General features: G+C 68.1%; 8 protein-coding genes across 8 annotated transcripts; 4 read left to right on the top strand and 4 right to left on the bottom strand.

The window, feature by feature from the left end:
* The first annotated feature begins 254 nt into the window (after window positions 1-254).
* FA09DRAFT_332881 (hypothetical protein) lies at window positions 255-5,672 on the top strand. The gene is made up of 5 exons (XM_025743633.1): window positions 255-1,196; window positions 1,262-1,286; window positions 1,347-1,456; window positions 1,513-3,447; window positions 3,505-5,672. Exons 1-5 carry the CDS (start codon window positions 712-714, stop codon window positions 5,294-5,296), a joined length of 4,347 nt encoding a protein of 1,448 aa, XP_025594863.1. The 5' UTR covers window positions 255-711; the 3' UTR covers window positions 5,297-5,672.
* Window positions 5,513-9,258, bottom strand: FA09DRAFT_332880 (hypothetical protein). The gene is made up of 4 exons (XM_025743632.1): window positions 7,430-9,258; window positions 7,134-7,363; window positions 6,721-7,076; window positions 5,513-6,660 (listed from the first exon to the last, which is right to left on the bottom strand). The coding sequence occupies exons 1-4, from the start codon at window positions 9,010-9,012 to the stop codon at window positions 5,815-5,817; spliced, it is 3,015 nt and encodes a 1,004-aa protein (XP_025594862.1). The 5' UTR covers window positions 9,013-9,258; the 3' UTR covers window positions 5,513-5,814.
* Window positions 9,259-9,423: 165 nt separating this feature from the next.
* On the top strand, window positions 9,424-10,217 carry FA09DRAFT_332879 (hypothetical protein). Its single transcript, XM_025743631.1, has one exon. The coding sequence runs from the start codon at window positions 9,482-9,484 to the stop codon at window positions 9,719-9,721; it is 240 nt and encodes a 79-aa protein (XP_025594861.1). The 5' UTR covers window positions 9,424-9,481; the 3' UTR covers window positions 9,722-10,217.
* A 786-nt stretch (window positions 10,218-11,003) lies between these two features.
* FA09DRAFT_178861 (hypothetical protein) lies at window positions 11,004-14,628 on the top strand. Its single transcript, XM_025739323.1, has one exon. It carries the CDS (start codon window positions 11,144-11,146, stop codon window positions 14,450-14,452), a length of 3,309 nt encoding a protein of 1,102 aa, XP_025594860.1. The 5' UTR covers window positions 11,004-11,143; the 3' UTR covers window positions 14,453-14,628.
* Window positions 14,629-14,679: 51 nt separating this feature from the next.
* Window positions 14,680-16,056, bottom strand: FA09DRAFT_332877 (putative PUP3-20S proteasome subunit beta3). Its single transcript, XM_025743630.1, has 5 exons — window positions 15,703-16,056; window positions 15,460-15,601; window positions 15,324-15,371; window positions 14,810-14,904; window positions 14,680-14,751 (listed from the first exon to the last, which is right to left on the bottom strand). Exons 1-5 carry the CDS (start codon window positions 15,996-15,998, stop codon window positions 14,703-14,705), a joined length of 630 nt encoding a protein of 209 aa, XP_025594859.1. The 5' UTR covers window positions 15,999-16,056; the 3' UTR covers window positions 14,680-14,702.
* A 470-nt stretch (window positions 16,057-16,526) lies between these two features.
* On the bottom strand, window positions 16,527-18,346 carry FA09DRAFT_332874 (sodium/phosphate symporter). The gene has a single exon (XM_025743629.1). It carries the CDS (start codon window positions 18,312-18,314, stop codon window positions 16,587-16,589), a length of 1,728 nt encoding a protein of 575 aa, XP_025594858.1. The 5' UTR covers window positions 18,315-18,346; the 3' UTR covers window positions 16,527-16,586.
* A 22-nt stretch (window positions 18,347-18,368) lies between these two features.
* Window positions 18,369-19,983, top strand: FA09DRAFT_178819 (hypothetical protein). The gene has a single exon (XM_025739322.1). It carries the CDS (start codon window positions 18,663-18,665, stop codon window positions 19,806-19,808), a length of 1,146 nt encoding a protein of 381 aa, XP_025594857.1. The 5' UTR covers window positions 18,369-18,662; the 3' UTR covers window positions 19,809-19,983.
* Window positions 19,984-22,479: 2,496 nt separating this feature from the next.
* Window positions 22,480-23,124, bottom strand: FA09DRAFT_291532 (Formyltransferase; the record flags this gene model as incomplete). The annotated part of the gene is made up of 1 exon (XM_025739979.1): window positions 22,480-23,124. A coding segment is annotated over one exon (645 nt), but the record flags the coding sequence as incomplete, so codon positions are not given.
* Window positions 23,125-24,314: the final 1,190 nt, after the last annotated feature.

Below are 24,314 nucleotides of genomic sequence, written 5' to 3'. Positions count from 1 at the left end.
CGGCGCGGAGCGGGTCCAGGAGCGTCGGGGCGGGCAGGAGGCCAGTCTCCGCCGCACGCTCGCAGATCCGCCCGCACGCGCGACGCCGCTCGCGGCCTGAGCGCTGCACCTGCGCGCCGGGTGCGGCCTCTCACGCAGCCTCGCGCCTGCCAGCCTCTGAGCTGCAGGCGGCACTGGCAGGTGCAGCAGGGCCGCTCGTCGGGCAGACGCACCCGCGCCGCTTGCCCTTGCTGCTGCAGCTGCTGCTGCGCGGCTGGCCGGCCATGGGGACGCGCGCGGCGGCACGGCCACGGGTCGCGCCGCCATGCGCGATGGGACCGCCGGCCAGCTCGATCTCCCTTCGGCCTATCCGCGCCTCGTCTTCTCCCAGCACCGGCTCCTCCTTCCCACACCTCTCCCTCTCCCTCCTCCGTGCGGCCCGTCTCGCCCGCACGTCTGCGCCCGCTCCGACTTCTCTTGCTCCGGCGGCCCGCTCCCTGGTGCGCGTCACTCGCCATCGCACGCGCCGCTGCCGCCGCCGCGCGCATCTGCCGCTCCTCGCGCCGGCACTCGTCTCGCCGGCCACTGCGCCGCCGCACGCGGGCGCTGCGTGAGTGAGCGTGGGTGGGTGACCGTCTCCGCCTCGGCCTCGGCCTCTGCCGCAGCAGCAGCCGCAGCGACTCGCGCGCCATGTCGCATCCTTCGGCGTCGTCGTCATCGTCGTCGTGGAACATGCCCAGCAGCGGCGGGCCCTCCAACGCAGCCGCGGCCGCCTCGGCCGCCTCGCTGGCGGCCTACTACCCGACGCCGCGCGGCTACGATGCGCAGGTGCCGCATGCCCAGCAGCAGGCCGCTGCCCTGCAGGCGCAGGCGCAGCAGCAGCAACAGCAGCGGGCCATGCATGCGGCTCATGTGCAGCAGGCACAGGCGATGCAGCGCATGCAACAGCAGCAGCAGGGACATGCCGCGGCCGCACCGCAGCTCGCCAGCAGCGCCATGCTGTTGCAACAGCAGCAGCAGACGCAGCAACAGCAGAGCCATGCCGCCTTCGAGGCAGGCGCCAGCTCCTCGCCGCCCTCGTCGCGCAGTCCCTCGCGCGGTGCGGGCGCCAGCACCAACGCCGCGGGCACGAGCACGCCGAACGGCGGCTTCGAGCGGCCGCGTGTGCGCACGGATGGACCGGGCGGACCAGATGTGAAGCAGGGCGCGCGCATTGCGTAAGTTGTCAGGAGTCGAGGTTGCGGCGAGGCCCGGCGTGCTGACGAAGACGTGCACTACGCAGCTGCCTCGATTGTCGCACGGCCAAGGTGCGTAGCCCTGCAGTCGCTGACGAAGGACGTCAGACTGACCCGACGCTCTGCTTCCAGATTCGCTGCTCGGCCCCCACAGACGGCATTGTGCCGTGCAAGCGCTGTGCGCGCCACGACAAGGAGTGCATCTTTGAGAAGCACCGGCGCGGACGCAAGCCTGGGCGATGGTGAGTCGGCCGTGGAGCGCGGCGGCGAACGGATGCTGACGCTCGAGGACATCCAGGAACGGCTCGGGTCCGCCACAACAGCGCGACGACAGCGGCTCGCCGCAGCCCGAAGGCGAGCACGGCGCCGTCTCGTCTGCCGCGCCGCTACAGCCGCCTTCCGCTTCGCTCGCCGCTGCTGCCTCAGCCACAGCCATGGCAGCAGGTCAGTTTGCGCACCACTCCTCGCAGTGGACGCAACCCGCCGCTGCCACGTCGCGGGCGCAGCCAGTCAGCTACCACGCCACGTCGGCGTTCACGCCCGCATCCTCCAACGCGCGCATGCCCAGTCCAGGACGCAACGGCTCGCGTCCGCCGTACGGCAATGCCGGCTCGAGTCCCCAGCTCGGCAGCTCCGGCAGCTTCTCGAGCTACACGGCCCTCATGAATGGTCTGCCGTCGCCCTCGTCGGTGCCTTCCCTCTCCTCGGCCGCCTCTGCTCCTAGCCTGCGCTCCGCGGCATGGCCAGGCCCCATCAGCATGCCTCCGCCGACGCGTCTCAGCAGCGCAGCCACGCTCGAGCATCACACGCCCGGCACGGCACAGGTGCCGCGCTCCTGGCTCGACTTTGCCAGTCCGGGACGCAGTCTGCTGTCGCCCAGCCTAGGCCTCGGTGCATCACCGGGCATGCTCGCGGCGTCGGCGGCGTACGTGGCGCAGCAGACGCAGCAAGCCATCGGCCTGCCTGGCGCACAGTCGCTGCCGCTCACGAGCCAGAGCAACGGCACAGGCCAGTCGTTGGCGCACGCATCGCTGCAGCAGCCTTTCGTGCCAGTGAACCAGCAAGCGGCAAAGCGCAAGGGCGACGAGCCGGCGGCGCAGAAAAAGGAGGACGGCGAGTATGGCAGCGCCGCGAAGCGTGCGCGTCTGGGCGAAGAGGCCGACGAGACGGCTGCAGTGCCGTCGAGCAGTGCATCCGAGGGCACGTCGGACGATGCTGAGGTGGACCAGCTGGACGAGGACGCGCTGGGCGAGGGGCAAGACGAGGACGTCCTGCAGACGCCGCTGCGTCTGCTTGCGCACGCCAGCGAAGGCATGGCAGCCACCAAGGCCGGCGAGCAAAAGGGCAGCACGGGCGCCGCCACGATGGGCCTCGTCTCTCCGCCTGCACGCACACGTTCACGTCCCAGCATGCTCAGCCATCTTGTGGCAGCCGCAGGCGGGCAACATCCGATCCGCACCCTGCCGACGCTGCCCGGCATCGGCACGCTGCGCGCCAGCAGCAACGTGCGGACACTGATGAGTCCGCCCTTTGGCCTGCCTCGTCCCGGCGCCGCAGGTCGTTCGCGTAGCTACACGGCCGGCGAAGGCGCGCAGAGCCAAGCGCGCGTCGATGCGCTCAACCTTGTTGCTGCTGCCGCTGCGGGCGTGGGGCCAGCTACGGCAGCAGCGGTGGCGGACCTGGAACGACCTGCGGCGGCCGCGGCGGAGCTCGAGGCTGGCTCGACGACACCCAGCACTCGCGATGCAGGCGCGTGGGAGTACCGCGGCGGCAAGTCCCGCACACGTGCCAGTGCTCGCGACACGCCTACGTCCAGCAGCGTGGCTGCTCCGCGCGAGGGCAGTGAGGGTCGCAGCGACCCGATCACTGCCGTCGACGACGCAAAGGCCGGCGAGACGGACGCGACGGGCAGCGACAGTCCGCTCTTGACGGCCGCGGCCGCGCGCAATGGCTCCTCAGGCAGTTCGGCCGGCAATGCCGCTCTCAGCGCTCGGCGCAAGAGCATGGCGCGCGCTGCTAGACCGCGCTCGCGCATGACCAATGAGGACGGCTCGGCGAGTCTGCGCATCGATGGCGATGCATCCGTCGGCGCTCATGACGATCAGGAGGCGGGCGCTTCGCATCCGGACTACTGGACCCAGAGTCCGTTTGCTTCCAAGCTTGACGTCGAGCAGGGCGATCCTGTCGAGCTGGGCTTCATCGAGATGTCGGAACTGCGTGACCTGTTCGACATGTGAGTGCGGCCCTGGGGCTCTGTCTGCGCAGCACGCTGATCGCCTACCGCCCGCAGCTTTTTCGCGCGCATCAACCCGCTGCTCAATCTCCTCGATCCATTCCTGCACAGCGTGTCTTACACGCGCAGCCGCTCCGCGTTGCTCACTACCGTCATTGCGGCGTTTGCTGCTCGGCTGAGCGACTCGCCTCGCGACGCCGAGCTGGCCGTGCTCATGGAGCGACACTGGCGCTCGACACTCGTGCCCGAGGTCCTGCTGGGCGGCTACAAGTCCGTCGAGCTGAGTCAAGCCTTCTTGCTGCTCTCGCTCTATGGCAAGCCGACACAGCGGCTCAGCGACGACCGCTCGTGGCAATACCTTGGCTTTGCCTGCCGCATCGCCACCGAAATTGGCATTAACCGCCGCGTGGCGCCTAGCGGCAGCCTGCAGGACTCGGAGCAGCTGCGCCGACGCATTCGCAACCGCTGGCGCACCTGGATGTGCCTCTTCATCAGCGATCGCACGCTCAGTGCGCAAACGGGACGGCCGTTCACTATCAGCGAGGACGACCTGATCGCGGGCGTCGCGACCAACTTCCACCGTGCAGACTGGGCGCTGCCGCAGGACGTCAGTCTGGTGGCGCTCATTCAGCTGCGCAGGCTCATCGCGCAGCACGAGGAGGCGTTCAACACCTTCCTCCACGAGGCGCTCGGCAGTCTCTTGCGGCCTCGCACCGCCGATGCAGATCCTTCGGCACCCGTGGCAGTCTCGATCGCCGGTCTGGAGCTCTACCGCAAGACGGCCAATGCTGATCTCGAGCGCTGGCGCGACAGCTGGTGCATCTCTGCCACCGACGAGGCGCGCGTGCAGAGCCTCGCCATGGCCGACTTTCTCGTGCGCTGGCGTCCTACGGCGATGCTGCACTACGAGCACGCAAGGCTGTACCTCAACTCCATCATTCTGCAGGCGTTTGAGCAGTACAACGCCGGCAGCGGGCCCGCGACGGAGCTGGCGTCGCCCGTGACGCTCGACTGCTGGAGCACGGCGACGCGGCTCATCGACGTGCTGCTGGACGACATCAGTCAGGAGCAGCTCGAGTCCTCGCCCAACCAGACGGCCATCATGGCGACGTGGGCGGCTCTGGCCGCACTGCGCCTCACGAAGCTCGATCCGGCCACGCATCCCTGGGTCGACCGCGACGCCATCGTCTCGCGCGCCAAGCGCCTCGCCATTGCCCTGGCGCGCGCCGGACGCTCCCCTGCGCACCGCAACGGCGCGGCAGGCCCGTACGGCTCGTACCTGCGCACCGTCGTCATGGAGCTCTTTGCGCCCGCGCCGTCTGAGGACGAGGATGTCAAGGCCGAGGACACGCTCGAGACTGAGCCCAAGGCCAGCACGCCTCAGGAGCCGGCGCCACCAGCGCCTGCGCTGCCCGAGAAGAAGCGCAGCTCGGACGACAACCTGCCCACGATCGCCAGCGCAGATGTCCTCGCCGCCAACGCCTTGCCGGCTGTCAACGGCTCGCTCGCGTCGCCCGTCGAGCTCAGCATGGCCGATGCCAGCTCTGCACTCCGTTCATCGTCACTGGCCAATGCGCGGCTCGGCACTGGTCTGCGCCTCGATGCGCTGCCCGTGGCGACAGCAGCAAACAGCATCGTCGAGACCTCGACGCCGCTCGCTGGCTTCTCGTCCGACGTGTGGGCGGCCGCAGGCGGGCCGGATGGCGCAGGCGTCTTTGCTGCCGCCACGAGCGCAGAGCCAGAGAACATCGACCTCGCATTCGACTATCTCACCGCCTTCGAAGGCTCCGGCGGCTTCCCGGGCGGCCTCTGGACGCCGCAGACGACGTGGGGCGGCAACGGCGCCTAGGCGAGGAGGCCTCTCCGCACGCACAGCATCGCACAGTCACCGGACGACCTCTTCCCTCTCCCTTCCTGGTCCCTCCCTAGCACTCGTCCTCTCCCGTTCCCGCCGCGTCATTGAAGCCTCCTCTCTCGCTCGCTCCCCCGTCCTCTCCCCGGAACTCACTCCGCATCGCTCGCGCCGCTCTATTTCTCATATCCCTCGCCCCTCGGCGCCCAGGTCTGCGTCACCTTAGCCTCTATACTCAGACTGCTCGTCGTCTCTCCGCGCGCGCCTTGCGCAGGCGCGTCTCGTTCCCCGCTCCATCGCACGGCCTTGCTCGTTGAGCAGCGCCTCGCGCATACAACGTCACCGGTCCTCTACAATTGCACACATATGGTCTCACGCGCGTGGTCTGACAGGAGAATGGCTTGCACGGAGGCGAAAGACACGCGCGGGGCAGGAGCAAGCATGGAGGCGGAGAGAGACCAGGAGAGGGTGACAGGAGGAGAGGGTCGTTGCCAGCGTCGCTCGCTTGGCTTCGCTCAGTGGTGGTGCGAGTGCCCTGCGTGGGCGTGGGCGTGGTCGTGCGAGTGCGACGCGTGGCCCTTCGTCGCCGCATGGCCAGCAGAGTGGTCGTGCGAATGATCGTGCGAGCCATGCGCGTGGCTGTGCGACGAATGGTCGTGCGAATGCTCATGCGAGGCGTGCGCATGGCGGCCATGCGTGTGGCCCGCTGTCGCTGCATGGCCAGCGTCGTGCGAGTGCGCGTGCGAGGAGTGGTCGTGCGAGTGGGAGTGCGAGGCGTGGTCGTGCGACGAGTGGTCGTGCTTGGCGTGCCCGTGAGAGGAGTGACCGTGCGAGTGGCTGTGCGAGTGATCGTCGTGCGAATGGCCGTGGTCGTGCGAGTCCACGTGGTCGTGCGAGTGGCCATGGTCGTGCGAGTGATCGTGGCCTCCGTGGTCATGGCCTGTGCATCCTCCGCGCTCGTGCACCTTGTGCACCTTTTCGTAGTGCTCCTGCACGCCCTCTCTTCGGCACTCAATCACCAACTCTCCCGCTCTCAGGCTGCCTCGCATCGACTCTCCCGCTCTCAGGCCCGCGCCCGCTCCCAGAGCCGGCGCCGCCAGCTGCCAGGCCCATCTCGTGACGTCGAGGACATCGGCATCGTCGGCATCGGCGCGCAGGAAGATGCGCATCGTCGCTACGAGTGCTGCGGCCTTTGCGGCGCGCGTACCGCCACTGCCTGCAGAGGCGGAACCGCGACGAGAGCCAGAGGCTGGCAGGGAGCCGAGAACGCCGTTGCTGGAGGCGATGATCGCGGACGTAGGCGGCGTGAGCTGCCACAGGTGCGGCGGCGCCACATAGGTGACGAGTGGGTGCTCCTCGATCTGCAATGCGCTTCGATCAGCGTCCCGTCAACGCGCTTCAGGTGTGTGACTGCCACTCACTGTCCGCATCGTGTGCCGCAGCTGCACACTCTGCGTCTGCCACGTCGGCGGTGCGGTCTGCAGGAGCACAAGGCCCAGCGCCTTGCTCGCGGGCCAAGCGACGTAGATCATCGCTGCGCTCTCGAGACCAGCGAGCACCTTGTCAAGCGCAGCGACCTGGAAAGGCGGCATGACGATGCTGGCAAACGTGAGGGCCGCGGTGAAGAAGAGGACGGTGAGGCTGAATGGGTTGGAGAGGAGGTGCAGAAACGGACCGGCAAGCGTCGTGGGGTCGACCAGCACGGAGTTGGATCGACCGTGACCGCGGCGGGGACGGCCGGACTGTGCTTCTGATGCCGCGGTAGAGATGCCACAAGCTGAGGCAAAGGAAGGTGAGCGAGAGTGCCGTGACAAAGTCCGAGTGCACGACTGACCAGCAACAAGCTTGGCATGGTTATGCAGCACGAGACTGCTGAAGACGCCGAAGGCCGTCGCCGCCAGCAGCAGACCAGTAGGCAGCACGAGCCCCGCGTCATCCTCGATGTGCACCTCGTCGCTGCCCTCGAGCAGCGCATGCTCAATGGACTCTTTGAGCACGTAGATCGAGGCAAAGACGAGGTAGATGGACTGCACGAAATGCAGCAGCGTCTCCATGCGCTGTGGTCTGCAGACCAGCACGATGCGTCAGTGGGGTGCTGCGCGGGCCTGCTCGTCTGGCAGAGCAACTCACGCGTACACCTTGCCCTCGCCTGCCGCCGCCTCGCGGTGCCAATCCTTGACCCATCGTCCACCGATCTCGCAGAGCTCGCCCAGCGCATCAAAGACGACAAGGTAGCCGAGGCCGCCAATAGCCAGCGAATCTCCACTCTGTCCCGCCACCCAGAGCGCGGCGCCGAGCGCAAAGTGCGCCGCTGCAAAGAGCATGAGCGGACGATCAGAGCGCGGCAGCGACGAAATGACGCGTCGCTCTTGCTTGGCTGACTTGAAGGCCTGTGCGCCGAGCACGGGAGTGAGGGGCTTGAGAGGCGAGGAGGGAGAGCCTTCGGGCGGGAAGTAGGAGAGCGGATCGACGTGTGGCGAGTGAGGCGAGAGGAGCGAAGGATTGGAGCCATTGAAACCTTGCACGCCAAGACCCTTGCGCGGCGTACTGGGCCCACCTGCCAGGGCAGAAGAGGCGGCGGCAGCGTCGACGTTGCGCGAGTCCATGACGCTGTGACGGCGATGATGGCCGCGTCGGCTGCGGCTGGGACTCAGACCGGCGCCTGTGCTGCCCTCAGTTGGCGTCGGCAGCAGCGAGTCTTCCGAACTCGATGCGCCAGCAGAGACGGGCGCACCGCCGCGGCCAAAGTTGGCCGCTGCCGCAGCGCGGTCTGCCTCGGCCTCTTGCTCCGAGCCAGGCCGCGGGAAGAAGACGCTGAGGTTGCGTGCGTGCACAGTGCTATGCTTGCGGCTGTGCTCGCGCCGCTCGGCCGGCGTCATGGCCGCCAGTGCCGCATCACTGACGCCGTTGGCAGCTCCGCCGGAGGCCAGCGGCGGCAGCGACGAGGTAGAGTCGAACGTGTCGAGATCCTCGTACTCCTCCTCCTCTTGCGCCGCTGCCTCGCTGGGCCCTGCTCCGACGACGTCAGAGAAGCTGCTGCTCAGCGGCGTGGCGGCCTGGATGTGCACGGCGAGCGACGGCAGCTCGCGCGGCTTCATCACGGGCGTCGTGGTGGTGCGCTCTGCGCTACGACGCGGCGAGCCGGTCGAGGCTGCAGGCGCCGAGGCGGGCGGGTCGCGCGCCGGCGGTGCAGGCAGCGGCATCTTGGTGCTGGTGGGGCTGGCGGAGCTCGAGGCCGACGAGCCGGCGTACGAGCTGGGATAGGCGGCGCTGGCAATGCCTGCGATGCTGCTCTTGGCGGCGCGCAGCTCCTCGGGAGTCAGACTGGAGCCAGAGCAGGTGCGTGGACGAGGCACAGGTGCGTCGCCTTGCAGTGTCGAGGGATACGTGGCGCTGGCGAGAAGCACGCTGGAGCGGCGCCGGTGCCCGCGCGCGGCGCGCGGAGAGCCGTCGGGCGAGACGAGGGCGCCGCTGCGGCTGCGTGGACTGTTGCCGGCGCTGCTGCTGCCGCTGCCGTTGCCGTCTGCGGGCGAGGGCGGTGCGAGCGACGAGGTGGTGGAGCTGGAGGTGACGCTGCTGTCGTAGTCGCGCGTGAGGGAGCGCACGGAGCGATGGCGGCGCACGCTGTTGCTGCTGCTGCTCTGCTGAGCGGAGGGTGCTGGAGAGGTGCTTGGCGGCGATGAGGAGAGAGATGCAGCTGCCTCTGCTGGCATCTTTGGGTGCTGCGGTCGATCTCTGAGCTCTCTGCGCGCGGCGCTGGCGACGAGGCCCGAGCTGCTGGAGAAGGGACGTGCGCGCCTCTCTGGCGAGACTGTCGGCGCGCGACGAGATCTCTACAAGCGGGCACGTCTCCTAGCAGCAGCAAGGTGAAGCAGCTGCGGCGAAAGTGATGCGCAGGCTGCGAGTGCAGCGGCGAGGGAGAGAGAAAGTGTGGGGGTCCGAGTGGCCGGGAAGGTCGAGGCAGCAGCTGGAAGGGGTGCCGAGGGCGCCGAGGGCGCGCCTCGAGGCTAGCGCGCCAGGCACGCCGCCCGCACGTGAGGCGCGCCGCGCGCCAGCTGGCCGCCGCAAGCGGACGCGGCGCCGCGCCGCACTCGGCCCGACGCGCTGGCACACCGCAGAGGTCGCCTCGCCTCCGCCCTCGAACGAGCCCCGAGCCAAGCACAGCGCCGCAGCGAGATCTGCATGCTGCTGATCAGCAGCTGGGCACGTCTGCGGCGCTGTGCTCCGAGAGCGGCAGCACTGCGCATGAGGGCCTGCGCGCAGCATCTCGAGCACTCTGGTCTCTGTACTCTTACTCTTGCGGCAGCGGCATGGCTCGGCTCTGCCAGCCAGCACCCGTGCGGGAGGTCTCCGGCCGGCCTTGCCAAGCAGCAGCAGCAGCGATCCCGAGATGCGGCTCAGCACCCGACACCGTCCTTTTGATCACTCGGCTCGGGACTCTGTGCCGCATCTCGGCATCAGCACGCAGGGTGCAGTTGGCAGCTGCATGGGATGCGCTGCGAGGCCATGCCGTGCTCCACGCGCGCCAGGCCCAACGGCCGCCGCATGCGCCGAAGCCCCTGCGCCGCGCGCTGGAGGCAACCGCGCCGGCGCGCACAGCCCGCAGCACACCCTCCCTTCAAGGCTTGCACGCCTCCCCCAACTCAGCGCTGCATGCTGCAATCAGACTTGGCTTGCGAGGGTCCAGCATCAGGTGCAGGACCGACTGCGACGACTGCCTCGACTTGTGAGATGGACAACGCGGCGCAGGAACGAGCGCCTGGCGCGACGTTGGCTCCCACGCAGACTGCAGCGAGCCGAGTCTTGTAGCAGTCGAGTTGGCGTTGCTCCGCATCGCGTCGCCCGTCGGTACTTGTGCTGCTGCAGCAGCCAGCTGCAGCAGCCAGCCTCTTTCATCGCATCACATCTGTCTGCACCCGCTGCGGCAGCGTGCGATGTCTCGCCAGCGAGTCTCGGCGTCCGAGCACCGCTCCCACGCGCGAGGCACGGTGCTGCGCAGGCCGCAGGCGCCAGAGAAGAGAGACTCGGCCGTCCAGAATGCACCCAGTAGCATCGGTTTCCTTGAAGAGACGAGAGCGGAGGGGATGCTGCTCTGCCTTGCGTCTCAGGTGGAGGTAGTGAAGCGAGCAAGCCGAGGGTCAGAGCCTCGCGCGGCGCGTCCGGGTGCGGCACGGGCACCTCCCGCGCCGCAGCAGCACCGCACCCTCTTCATCTCCTTCCTCCACACCGTCCATCTTCGAGCTCTAGTCCACGCTTCGCTCCGAGCGCCGGCTCTACACTCGCTCTCGGCAACCAAGCAACGCCTTCGCAGACACGACATCCGCGGTCTGAGCTTGCTTGATCTTGCTCGCCCGCGCAGGGTGAGGGCGCAGCTGTGGGCGCGCGCATACGTCGCGCAACGGCTCGCCTGCAGCGGCCGCGCGTTCAGGAGGCGCCTTGCTTGCGCCGGCGTCGCACCGCCATCGCCGCAGCCGCCTCTCCTCCAGCAGGACGAACCGAGCGGGTGCACCTCGAGACTGTACCTTGCTGCTTGCTGCGGCTGCTGCTTGCCCCTGTGCGAGCATGCACGCCGAGGTGCCCCTGGACGATGCTGCGGCGCTGCAGCTGCAGGGCAACGATGCGTGATGGCCGCAAGCGTCCGTCGGGCGCTGCCGCTGCGAGGACGGCGCCGGCGCTGGTGGACGGGGCAGCACAGTCCCTCAAATAGCGAGCCTCCTCGACGGACGCCTGCGTTCGCGACATTCACCTGCTGCTCTTCTCCTCCTCAATCAGCTCCGCACGCCCATCCCTTAGCTATCCGCCCTCTAGGACGCTCGCCGCAGCATTCCCGCTTGCCTCGCGGCAATGCCCAAGTCGCACAGCAGCAGCGCTCCCTCCGTTCCCCGCCGGCAGTCGTCCTTCCTGCAGGCGCTCCCTCTGCGCAGCTCTCCCTCGTTCGAGGTCTCGCTCGCTGGCTCGCCCGTGCACGCTGGCGTGCAGGCCTCGCCGAGCGGCAGCGACACATCGGGCTGGTCGGTGCGCACCTCTCTTTCCGAGGTGCTGCCTGCCATGCCGCTCTTTCCGGCCGCACAGCACAGTCCGTGCCAGACTCGAGGCGCAGGCAGGTGCAGTGATGCAGCTTGCGTGGACTGCATCACCTCGGGCATGGGCTTTCTCGATGTCTTTGCGCCGTCCACTTCGGCACGGAGCATGGGCATGGCCAAGTCCGACTGGCGCTTTCCGCAGGGCGGCAGCGCTTCGAAGATGCGCGAGTCTGCATCGACGCTTCCTACGTCAAGCCACAGCTCTTCAGACCGCTCCACCTCGGAGGACGAGTCAGACGTGACGCCCACCGCCTCGCCCTCCGTCTCGCCCAAGTCTCAGCCGGTCGAGTTTGCCAGTCGACGCAGGGCACTCTCGGCGCTGCGGGAGGAGTCTGAGCCTGTCTCGCCTGCCGTGCTCCTTGCGCGCTCCGCTCGGCGTGCCCGTCAAAACGGGCCACTCGCAACGCATACTCCGCCCGCTCCGATGCGCCTCGACGAAGTGCGAGCCATGCACCTGCCCGAGACTTGCCGCAATCTCAACTCGGCCTTGGCGCTGGGCTCTCCCTTTCAGTCCGCACCGGACCGAGGGAGCGTGCGAGGCGCTGCCCTTTCGTCGCCAGTGCATGTCAAGGCTCCGTCGCTACGGACTGTATCCGCTGCGGCCGATGGCGTCTCGCCCGGCAAGCCATTCTTCGACGCACTCTCTCCTCCTCGCTTCGCAGCCTCGCCCTATTCTACCGCCAGCAGCAGTGCAGCAAGTCGCTCCCTCCTTGCTCGCCGCAGAGACACGACGCCTTCTCCCTCTGCCCGCTACAACCCAAGTATCTTCAGTGCCAGCTCTGCCGGTGATTCACCCGTCGCTGGACGCGCTTTTCGTCCGCTGCCAGCTCAGGCGCCGTACCCGAAAGCGCCACTGCCAGCACCGCCCCGCAACGAAGCTGGCACGAGGCCGTCGGCCCGCCCAATGTCCGTCCCGACGCCGGAACGCGGTGCCGAGGCAGACATCAGCGATGCAAACGACACGCCCATGCACGAGCGCACCGAGCGCAATGAGCAGGAGTCTCCAGACGTGCCGCTGGTAGCACAGCGCATGCATGCCCTTGTGCATGCCTCTGCTATGCTACAGCGTGAGCGTAAGGAGGCGGCCAATCGCAAGCTTGCAGCGTCCGCCGAGGTGTCAGACTACGGTGCGCAGTCGAAGCGCAAGCGGACCGCAGAGCAGCTGCTGCGAATCAGCACCGACTCGAGAGGTCGAGACTTGCCAGCTTTGTCTTCGCCGACGAGGCCGCGATCCTCTACCATCGACGAGCTGATGCGTCAGTGCATGACGGACGCCAATGGCGAGCCAGCGGAGCCGCGACTCTCGTATGCGTCCGATTCGGTCTTCGTGCACAACGCCACCGGACCAGTGCTGCCTCGCGACTCGACGTCTCTGCGGCCTCGACTGCCATCGATTGCGCCGTCGATCGACGCAGCAGGCATGGCACTCTGCGGTGCACCTCGACCGCGACCTTCGCGTATCCTGGGTCGCGTCCGCTCCTCGCTGCTTCGCAATGCTCGTCCGTCCTCGTCGTTGTCTCTTCGGCGTCAGGCCACGCAGGAGACGAGCGTCAGCAGCCGGCATCCCGAGCGCGTCGAGAGTCCGGAGGTCTTCGTCATCAGCGCTGCTTCATCGCGCCGCACCTCCGCGTGCGACTCTGACGGCTCCGAGGACTTTGAGATGGAGGCAGTCGAGCAGCGCTACGGCATCTCCTTGCAGAACGCGCTGAGTATGACGCCGCCGACTCCGCACATCGCAGCGTGGGCGAGCGGCACCTTTACGCCGCCGAGCATCGACATTGTCCGACCACACGTGTCCATGGGTGACTTGGCCGTCGTCGCTAGCACGCTGGTGCAGCTCGGCAGCGAGCGCTCGGCAGCGCAAGCCGCCGAGCGTGCGAACGCTCCTCGTCCGGCGGCTGCTTCGCGCAGCTCTCTGCAGCTCAGCTCTTTGGCAAGGCGAGCGAGTGCACCGCTGCGTGACCTAGCGACACGGCAGCGTACCTCGCAGGACGGCGACGACGGACCAGATGGGATTCAGCGCTCGCACACGATCTCGCGGGCATTCTCGTCGATCAACCTCGGAGCGAAGCGCCGCAAGCATCTGGATGACCGACTTGCAGCATCGCACGACGAGCCTCGAGCCATGCAGGTCTCGAGCCCCACACTGTTCGCCTCGAGCGCCTCCTTTGCTGCTCTCAAGTGCCAGCCGCTCGCATCGGCATCGCCTTCCGACGTCGAGGCGCTGCACGCCTTCTCGAACGCACAAGCACCGTCGGCGGCTGCCGCAGAAGCCCAAAGCGACGAGGAGGACGCGTTCCTCGACTCTTCGGACGAGACGCCGATGAGCAGTCCGAGTCTCCGTTCGCCTCGCACGCCGAGGCTGCTGGACTACCGCATGTCCAGCGTCACCACGCCAGGTGCGATCTCGCAAGATGACGCTGCCGTACTGCGCGCCTTCTACGCGGACGACAGTCCGATGCAGACGGAGCAGCAGCCTGCCTACCTGTCGCCGCCTCAGCGCCGCCCGGGCACAAGCTGCAGCGGCAGCAGCGAGAGCAGCGGTTCCACCTCATCTCCTGCTACGCCACGCGAAGGCTTCTCGCCACGCCGCGCGTCCGTCAGGCCACGCATCGACGCCGACGATGCGCTCGCGCCCGAGACTGCCGGTCTGCTCGCTGCCTTCTGGCAAGCTGACGCAGCCGACTCCTGTGCTGCCTCTCCAAACACCTGCGCTGCCCCTCCCAGCGCCTTCGCCGCCTCTCCGGCCATCTCGCACTCCTCACCTCCTCCGCGCCCGTCAGGCCGGTGCGGCACGTACTTTCTCGCACCGCCGAGCGCCACGGACTCGCCGACGCTTGGGCACCTGGCGGCGCCGAGCTGGGCCGCTCCCGCAAACGAGAAGCTGAGCGTCAACAGCGTCGCCTTTCCTCGCCTCGGCGCATACTGGGCCGATGGACGCAGTCCTAGCCTAGCAGCGCCGCCAACGCCCGACTGCAGCGTCGAGCAGAAGCCACAGCAGCACAGCCAGCCCAAGGCGCAGATGGGCGCCGGCGTCGCGAGCCTGAAGGCCAGACTGGGCCTGGCCTAGACTGCCTGTGTCCCTCAATGCGCTCGCGGATCCTCCGCCATGCCCCTCAGGTCTCTTCCACGCCTTCTGTTCTTGTCTTTCCATACATACCCTGTCCCTCGTGCTCTCTCATCGCAACGCAAGCATGCCTGTTCATCGCCTGGCTGGTACGAGGTCCACGCGCCCTCCCTCATGATGCCCGCTTGCCATTTCGCCATCTCGCCCCGTCCTGGTGCAGTCAGTCATTAGTCTGTCATTGTCTCTCCGCCCCTCAGTCCTGACGCGACCGCAGCACCCGCTCGATGACCTTGTCCGGCGTGCTAGACACAAGCACGTGCGTCAGTGTCGATTGGCTCACAGCCGCTGCACCGTACTCACATGACGCGCACGATGGCACCCCATCCTGACAGCGCATCGCGCTCGAGCGCACCCAGCAGTGTTTGCGAGATCGTCTCGAAGAGCTCGTCCGGACCCTGTGGTGCGGCGGAGCATCAGCCTGCTGTCCAGCACCGATAGCTGGCTGTGTGACGCAAGACCAAGACCACAGTGGCGGACGATGGAGCAGACGCGCCGGCAGCTGAGCACACCGGGCCGCGATGCTGTCTGCACCTGCGGCATGATACGCGGCGGTGCTCGGCCTCCAGAATTGGCACATCAGGCGAACCGCAGGGCTCGCGGAGCATCACGGCGGCGGCAGTGACCGCAAGGTTCAAGACCTCCAGCGAGCATGGCAATCGACGTGAGAAGCACCGTAGGGCTGGCGTACGCCGGCTCGAGCGCCCACCGCCCTTTCCTGCGTCGCCGCGGCAGTCTCTGCCCTCTCTTTCGCCGTCAAGAGGACCTGTGCGGCACAGACCCGACGATACGAAGCGAGTACGGCTGCCAGACTCACCAGACCCTCCTCCCACAACCCTTCTGCCATGCCGAAGAGCTTGTCGCTCTGGAAGCATGCGGTGCGTCAGCCGGCCGTGCAAAGAGATCTCTAGCGGCCAGGGGACGGCTCAGGCGCCTCGCGCAGCATCACTTACAGCTGTGCCTGCGACGACGAAGTCCTTTGCAAAGTTGAGGCAGCCGATCAGATCGGCGGCTGCGATGAAAGGCTTGTTCGGCTCTGAGCTGTTCGGGCCGGTGATGCCTGCGATGACCGGCTCGATGAAGTATGGCCCGAACCTGGCAGGCGTCAAGGTGAGCAAGTGGAAGATCCAGCCTCGGTTGCGTACGTCTGGCACAGAGGCCGCCGTCACCAGCTCCAGCCCGCTCAGCGCACTCACCGCTTCTCGTACAGCGTGCTGCTGACGAGGTGTGCAAACGTCTCGGGCTCAATCTCGCGCTCCTCCTTGAGCTCGTACATCTTTGTGCGGTAGCGGAAGCGCTGGCGCAGCGTCTCGGTGTCCGACGCCAGGCCGGGCATGCCGAGGTAGCAGCGGTCGGTGATGCGGAAGACCTTGTCGTGCGCGCACGAGAGCGTCAGCGCCTGCTGGCCGAGACGCAGGTCCGACGCGATGGCGACGCAGTTCTCGCCGACCATGGCGAGCACACTGCCGCCGTTGAGCTCCATTGCCGACATGCTGGGCAGAGGGTGTGAGGGGTGAGGTGCTGTGGAGTGGTGGAGGCGAGGCAGGAGGTGAGAGTCGAGGGTGCAGCCAAACTCTGGCTGCGCCGCGCGGCGAGCTGACGACGCGCGGTGCTGCTCCGTGCACGGCGCTGTCAGCTTGTTCCCACGCATGCCAGACGGGTGCGAGCGACTCCCCTTTCGCCCCCGCGCCGCCCGAGCCAGCCGCCCTCCACGCGCCGCCCGAGCCTTGACCTCGTCCATCACACCCTCTTCCGGCAACGACTCGCGGCGTAGCCCTGTGTGCGCAACGCTCGCTAGCCGCACTGCTCAGTGTCCGGCCTCGCACGCAGAGGCCATTGGCTCGGCTTGGCCTATGTCACGGGGGCGACGCGACAATGTGAGCCAGGAACTCGTTCGAAGCGGCTCACTTCTCGTCTCGCGAGCCACGCTCGAGGCGGCTCACTTACTGTTTCGCAAGCCACTCGTCACACAAGATAGACGTGGAGCAACAGCTCGATTGCAAGGAACTTTTTACAGTGACGTGGGGGAGGGGGGACCGTATGAACAAGCGAAGGGCGGAAGAGGGTCGCAGCGAGACGCTTAGATGCCGAAGCGCGGCGCATTGAGGATGATGGCCATCGGGATACCAGCCAGCATACCGGCGATCGGAATCGTGACGATCCAAGACAGCACGAGCAAACCCACACGTTGCCAGTTGACGGCCTTGTAGCCACCGAGCACGCCGACGCCGACGGTGGCGCCCGTGATGCACATCGAGGTCGACACCGGCAGCTTGTACTGCGAGAAGACGAGGATGGTGATGGCGGCGCCGAGCTCCATGGACGTGCCGCGCGAGGGCGAGTGGTAGGTGAGCTTGTTGCCCATGACGCGCATGATGTTGTAGCCGTAGAAGACGAAGCCGGCGACGATGGTGAGGGCGACGACGGCGATCTGCCACGTGGCGACGGGGAGCTTGGACTTGGCGGCGTCGCCGGTGGACCAGGCCGAGTAGATGACGGCCCAGGGGGCGACGGCGTTGCCGACGTCGTTGGCGCCGTGGGCGAAGGAGGCGGTGCAGGCGGTGATGAGCTGGATGAACGAGTAGGTGTGCTCGACCTCGTTGGGGTACTTGGTCGCGTGCGAGTAGACGCGCTCCATGCGGTTGCCCTCGGGCGTGCCCTCGATGCCGGCCTGCGCCGTGTGGATGTCGTAGTGCATGCCGTAGAGCGCAGCGACGACGACCATGGCGGGGATGCGCTGCACGGCGCGCTTCAGGTTGTGCGTCTCGTAGATGGCGCCCTGGCCCATGGGGTGGTCGTGCAGGTAGCGCATGGCCCAGCCGATGGCGCCCTTGTTCTGGCGCAGCTTGGCGTAGACGCGCTCGTCGGCCTCCTGGTTGAGCTCCTTCTGCGTCTTGAGCGGGCGGATCTCGGCGACCTGCTCGACCATGATCTTCTCGTCGTCGACGGAGATGTCGTCGGTGCTGTTGCGCGCCGACTCGGGGCCGTGCTGGATGACCGAGTAGTCGGGGACCTTGGCGACGGCGTCACCGGTGGCGTAGGGCGTGGCCCAGAGCGCCGGGCCGGTCAGCACCTGCCAGCCCTTGACGTTCTGGTCCTTCTTGATGACCTTGGCGTGCAGCCACGGGACGAAGAAGATGGCCGAGAGGATGGCGAGGCCGACACCGGTGCCGACGGACACCGAGGCGATGAACCACGGCGGGCGCTTGTCGAGGCCGAGGTTGGGCGAGCCCTTGTAGACGATCGAGAGGGCGCAGACCGTGCCGGCGACGAGGAAGAAGAAGGGAGCAGTCCAGACGGCCCACGGAACGGGGTTCTTGCGGACGTGGACGATGGTGCGGATGAGGCCGAAGATGATGGCACCAAATGCTGCGGCGCACACGGGAGCCATGGCGAGGCCGGCGAAGATGGCACCGAGACCCTTGCCGTTGTTCCAGCCCCACTGCACGTTGCGCGCACCGGCCGTGGCAACACCGACACCGGCGACGGCCGAGATGAGCGAGTAGGTCGACGAGACGTGGGCCGAGTTGCGCGTGCACCACATGACCCACGACGAGGCACCGGCGAGCGCGCAGGTGAAGGCGAGCATCTGCACGCCGGCGTTGCCCTGGAACGTCGACGGCGGGATGATGCCATTCTTGATCGTGTCGGCCGTGCGGGCACCGACGGTCAGAGCGCCGAGGAGCTCGAAGACCGTAGCGCAGACCATCGCGCCGCGGTAGCTGATCGAGCGCGAGGACACCGACGTGGCCCAGGCGTTGGCGACGTCGTTGGCACCGTTGTTGAATGCGTCAAGGAGCGCAAACATAGTGCCTATGGCGAAGATGTAATCATACTGGCTGAGGACCGGCATGGCGAAGGAGGGGGTGAGGCTTGCTGAGGAAAGGGCAGCTTCGGGCGCGCAGGTGCTGCTCTTTATCCTTCTGCGCAGCCCGGTGAGAAGGATGGCGGATGCGTGTGCCTCTCTCGCAGGTGCGCCGGCGGCGGCACTCCTCCCAGCCGGACCTTCTCGCGGAGGCGCGCGCACGAGTTTTCCGCTCGCCACGCTGCACTCCATTGCGCCGTGCTGGCCATCGTGCAGCGTGCACGTTCACTCTGCGGCCCTGGAGCGGGGCCAGGCTCGGTCTCTGGTGCGCCGTGGCTCCTTCTGGGTGGCATGCGGCGCGGGGGCGCGCCCGGGCACGAAGCGGCGGGAGCGTCCGCAATGCCGCAGGCCCGCTGCGGGCGGGAGCCCGGCCGCCGGCGCCGCAGGGCGCAGGACAGGGACAATTTCACGCAGCAGCCCGAGGTGCCCGAGGCGCTGGCGGCGGCGCAGCACATCGACAGAGCAGCAGCCGAGCAAGGGGTCCTGCCTCTCCGAGGGAGCGCACGCCGGGCGGGAGGCCTAGCGCGCCACCCGCTGGCCTCGCGGCGCGCCGCACCGGGTGTGCATTGCAGCTTCTCGCGCCAGAGGCGGCGGCGGCGAGAGCGGGAGCAGCCTCAAGCCGCAGGCCGGATGCCGCCGCCTCGGGCAGCGAGGAGCCGTCGGTTGCGGTTGCGGGAGGGCGTTCGACACCTCTGCGGCGAGAGGAGCGGCACCGGGCGCAGGCACGCGCGGCTGCATGGGGCAGCGCGACGCGCGCACACACAGGCGGCGTGCCCCAGGGGTCCAGCGCCACGCCCGCGTGCCTGTGTTCTGTTGATGCGCCGCGTGCGGAGCCGCATGCGCGGTGCACGCTCGGTGCGGTGGCATGGCGCAGGCGCAGAGGGGCCGGGCCATGCAGCCTTCGTGCCAAGACCTGCGCATGCAGCACATGGCACTAGCGATCTGCACGCGGACTCCCAATCTGGAGCATGGCGTCTGCGTGCGAGACAGGCGGCGCGCCGCCGTCGAGGCGACGCCCATGAGCGAACGTGCGCTCGTGGTCTTGGCATCGTCTCGCGCAAGCGCCACGCACGTGCTCATGCGCCCGCCCCGCGCCCTGACTTCTTTTGGCGCAGCGTTCTGCCGCACCGTGCGAGAAGGCGCAACATCCAGCTGCAGCTGCAGTGCCGGGGCTGCGGTACCGCACGCCTATCCACGCCTGCTCTCACGCTCCCAAGCACGCCGGCGCGCCGCCGTCGCCGTCCATCGCACGCGGCGCACGCCGTGCTCCCGCTCCAGCACCTCCGACACGCAGCACGCTCGGCGCCCTCGCCGCGCCACTCGCTGCGCTGCAAATCCCTGCTTCTGGCGCAAGCGGCGGTCTCAGCGCTGCCCCGTCGGCCCCGGGGTCTGGCGCTGCCGGCGGCTCGTGTGAGCGCGTGCGCTCCGCAAGGCTAGTCGCTGGCTGCTCTGCTCGCCGCCGCTCGCCGAGCGCAGATTGTCTCCGTAGCGCAGCCCTGCCTCGTGGGAGCGTGCGGAGGCGCCTCCGAGCGTGGCGAGACTCTCGCAGCACCTTGCCGCGCCTGCCCGAGCGATGTGAGCAAGGCATCCAGGCGCAGCTTGCTCGCCATCGCTCGCAGTCGCTGCGATGCACGTTGCATGCGCATGTGCGATCTCAATTTGACGACGCAACACCTGCACCTGCGCCACAGCGATGTTCTTCGCGATGGCAGCCAGCTCCGCTCAGCGGCTGCAGATGTGAGCAGCCACCGAGTGCGCGCGCCCTCCTGCCTGTGCGCTGGGTCTGCATGTCGTCGGCCTCCGGGCCGCCCGCTCATGCGCATGCTGCCACGGCTCTCGCTTCCGACATGGCCGCGTGTCTTCCGACCTGTCCGCTGAGAACCGGAAGCTCACCGCAGAGCACATCAGCATGCCGTTGCTCGCTTCGGGCATGGTCCCGCACGGGGCTCGAGCAAGAAGGCGCCTCCTCGCCCCGCTTCCTGGCAGCGCACGTGGACCAGAGCCGACGGCCAACCCGAAGTGAAGCCAGCCCGGCTTCCCCGCGCTGCACTGTCCCTCCCGGCCCACGAGGGGTCCAACTCGCTGCTTTGCTTGGCATACAGGAGAGCCTCGCTGCATTGTCGGTGAGCGGTGACTGGCTCGCCCGGTGATGCGTCAGATAGCGTGCTTAGGCCAGCCTCGGCCCTATCGAGCACGAGGTGAAGACAGCGAGAGAGCAGAGTCCAGAAATATCGCATGATTACGCTGAGGGCAGCATGGACGGGTGCACACCCACAGGCAGGAAGCTCGGCTCGGCCACGTCGCTCGGCGCAAAGGCAGCGCGGGCAAGCTCCGCCCGCGCTTGAGACGCGTTGACCACGTTCATGAGGGATGGCGCCGGCGTTGTGTGGGACGCCGTGGCGGGAGCATAGTCCCATGCGCGCAGCTGCGCCCGCAGCTCTCTTGGCGCCTTCGATGGCTGCACGACGAGGTGGCACGGCGGACGCATTGAGCCCGCGGCACGCCGCTGCACGGCGGCGCTTGAGAGACTCTCGGCGAGGTCGAGCGCGAGGCTGATGGCGCCTCTCTGCCCACGAGCATCCGCGCCCACGATCACGTACGTCTCTAGCGGCGCCGCGAGCACATGGACCGCCTGCGCCGACAACGCATGGGCGCTCGGCGTCTCGATGCGCTGCACGCCTGCATCTCCAACCTCGTAGAGTCGAGCAAGCCGCTCGCGCGCCAAGAGTTGCGGGCGGTGGCGGTGGTGACTCGCCGACGCGTACGGAGTGAGTGAGTCGAAGAAGGCCCAGAACATCTCGTCCTCCTGTCCTTCGAGGTACTCGAGAGGCAGCGCGTTGGGGTAGAGGTCGGAGAGCAAGCTCGTTGCGATGCTGCGCTCGTCGGCGGCCGTGCCCTGTCCGTGCCAGACGAAGGGCGAGCCAAGCACCGAGGCAATGTAGGAGAAGCTCGAGCAGAGGTTCGAGGTGGCCAGGTCGAGCTGCTCCAGGGTCACGAGCGTCTCCTCAACTCGCAACTCGTACAGCGTCGTGCCCTCCTCCTCCCAGTGCGCGCGCGATCCTTGCCGCGAGATGAGCGGCCGGCCGAGCGTCTCGGCCAGCTCCTTTGTCTCTGCGCCTTGCGGCACGTACACGGGCGTGGCTGCGTAGCGCGAGGCGAGCTGCTGAAGCTTGGCGAGCGCCAGGCCCTGCGGCTGGGCAAAACGGCCGACGCGAACCAACACGCTCGTGGCGACGAGCCCGTCGGACGACTTGTGCCGGTGCACCAGCGCAAGCAGCTCGGACTCGTGCATAATGTGGTACTCGTCCGGGCGCAGCGCAGTGGTCTCGCCTGCGCTGGAGATGGAGAACATCTCCAGACTGACAGTGCGCGGCTTCTCTGTCGCCTGCCGCGGCGAGCGCATCGAGCGCGCTTCGGCAGCAACGAAGGACTGCAGGTCAAAGCGTAGAGCAGGCTGCGATGGGATGGCCAGTTGCACGAGCGTCGACGTCGGAGCTGGGCTGCGAGAAAAGGGCATACTCGCCGGGCCGGCTGGCGGCGATAGCGGCGACGAGCTGATCTCGGTGCCGTTGACGAGCGCCTCGAGCTTGCGCGCGCCCGACTCGAGCTTCAGCACGCTGGCCGAACGCGTGAGTGACGCCGCGGGGGCCTGAGGTATCGGAGGACCGCCGGCGTACATGGTGACCGGCCGAGCACCCGAGCCGCGACGGCTCCGGGGCGTCTCGCGGCCAGTTTCGGCGCCGGCGGTGCCCCACCGAGCGGCGGCAGCAGCAACAGACACGCCGCCGGCCTCGGGCTGCTCGACCAGGTCTGCGAGAGCAGGCCCGCCACCGTAGACGCTGTTCGGCCGGCTGAGCGTCCGTCGGCGGGCGCGCGGCACAGGCGCGGTGCCGCTGCCGGCCGAAGCGCTGAGCGGCGGCGTCGTGCCGAGGACGATGCCGGGAGAAACTGGGCTGCGAAGACTGCTCTCCGGCTCAGGCGCGGGCAGTGCGTCTGGCGTCGGAGCCATCGGCCGGGCAGGCAGCTTGTCTGGCGATTTGGCGCGGATCGTGCTGGCCCACGGGTTGCGCTCCTCCGAGTGGTCGGTCTGCGGCACGACTGGCGGGCGGTCAAGCATCGCACGCGTGCCCTCGACGATGAGGCGATGCTCCAGCACGTGAATTTTCTCCTCGAGCGAGGCCAGCGTGTCGTCGCGCTCGATGGGCACCTCACGCACGAGCACCGGGCTGCCTCGGTCCACCTCGGCGACGACCTCGTGCACCATCACTCCGGTCGAGCGAATGTCGCCGCGCTGAAAGGCTGCAAACGCGCGCTCAATGGCCTGCGCTCCGTCGAACGCGCCCGGCAGCGCTGGGTGCAGGTTGATGATGGGCACGGGGCGCGCCGGCGCCCAGGCTGGCGCCTTGCTGCGGCCATCTCCAGCATGGCCCATAGCCGCGAGGAATACCGGCGAGACGATGTGCATGAAGCCGGCCAGCACGATGAGATCTGGCGCACGCCCATCGTGCGCATCAATGATGATGCGCGCCAGGTCCACGTCGTACTCGTCGCGCGTCGCACCCGGATGCTTGCTCTGATACGTCTTGAGCGATGAGACGGCGGTCGGGATCGGCGGGTTGGACGTCGAGGCGCGCGTGAGGCCGTACGCGGCCTTGCGGTTGGAGAGGACAAATGAGATGTATGCGCCAGGCAGCGCCGTCGACTCGATCAGCGTGGCGTCGATGAGTGCCTGCAGGTTGCTCCCTGTTCCGGCGCGCGTTAGCCTGAATCGATGCCATCGCACGAAGCAGTCTCACCGTTGCCAGAGATGAGCACCGCGATGCTCTTACCACCCGTCGCGCGCACCCTGCCAAGCTCCTTGACTCCGGAGCGCAGCCCTTCCTCCACCTCTCGCACGCTCATCTTTGAGCGCTCCATGTCCATGCGGTCCGACGGCACGATTCTGCCGTACGTGTCCTGCCCAGTGCCGATCAGCTTCGACACCGACGGATCGGTGTCGGCGGGCACTGAGCCGATAAAGTGCGAGATCGGAGCAGGCTCCGCAGCAGGCTGGGCAGCAGGGGCAGCTGCTGGCTGGACCGCCGTTGCGGCGGAAGCAGTAGAGCCGCTCGTGCGCGATCGCTTCGCCGGGCCCTTGGCCCTGCCGGCGGTCAGCGGTGCCAGGACGCCCGACTCGGTAGACGAAGCCTTCTGCTCAAGCGCCTTGAACGGCGACTGCGCCCCGCCCATGCCAGGAAGGCGGACTGGCGCAGCCACAGCGTCATCTGACTCTGTGCGCAGCGCAGTCGGGCGCACAGGGCTGCGAGGCCGCGGTGCGCCGAACACTGGCGGTGAGACGGGTCCGCCAGATGCCATGCCCGGCAGCGCAGTCGCGCTCTTTCCGGGCGCCCACGGCTTCTTGGCAGCGGGCGAGGACGTCTCGGTGCTGGCAGTGTCGACAGTCCAGCGCTTCACCGGCGCAGCAGGCGTGGGCGTGCCCTGTGCCGGCGCTGGAGGCGTCCACCTGCTGGCTGCGGAGGATGGCGTCTTGGCGGGGCTATTCCTCGCCGGCAGCTCGATGCTTGGCGACGCAGCGCTGCCAGCAGCGTCCCGCTCCTGTGCTTCGCGCAGACGCTGCTGCACCATCGAGCGGCCGCGCAGACGGGTGATGCTCGCGCTCGGCGTTTTCTCAGCGGACGTAGGCACTGGCGTAGAGAAGGCGGGCGATGGCTTCGGCGAGGGCGAGTTGAGGCCCTTTGAGAGCTCAAACGAGGTCTGCCGCATGGGAGAGGCGACCTTGGCCGGCGAGGTCTCCACAGGTGCACGCTCGGGAGAAGGCGCGTGCTGCGTCGGCGCGCGCACGGGAGAGAGCGGTCGCTGGACGGGCGCATCTCTGAGCGAGCTCGCACGCGTCGGAGACGGACCTCTGGCCACATCCTTGAGGGGAGAAGGCGCGCGTCCAAC

Source organism: Tilletiopsis washingtonensis, assembly GCF_003144115.1.
Source record: "Tilletiopsis washingtonensis strain MCA 4186 unplaced genomic scaffold FA09scaffold_29, whole genome shotgun sequence".
NCBI lineage: Eukaryota > Fungi > Basidiomycota > Exobasidiomycetes > Entylomatales > Tilletiopsis > Tilletiopsis washingtonensis.
This window is presented reverse-complemented; position numbering and strand designations above follow the sequence as displayed.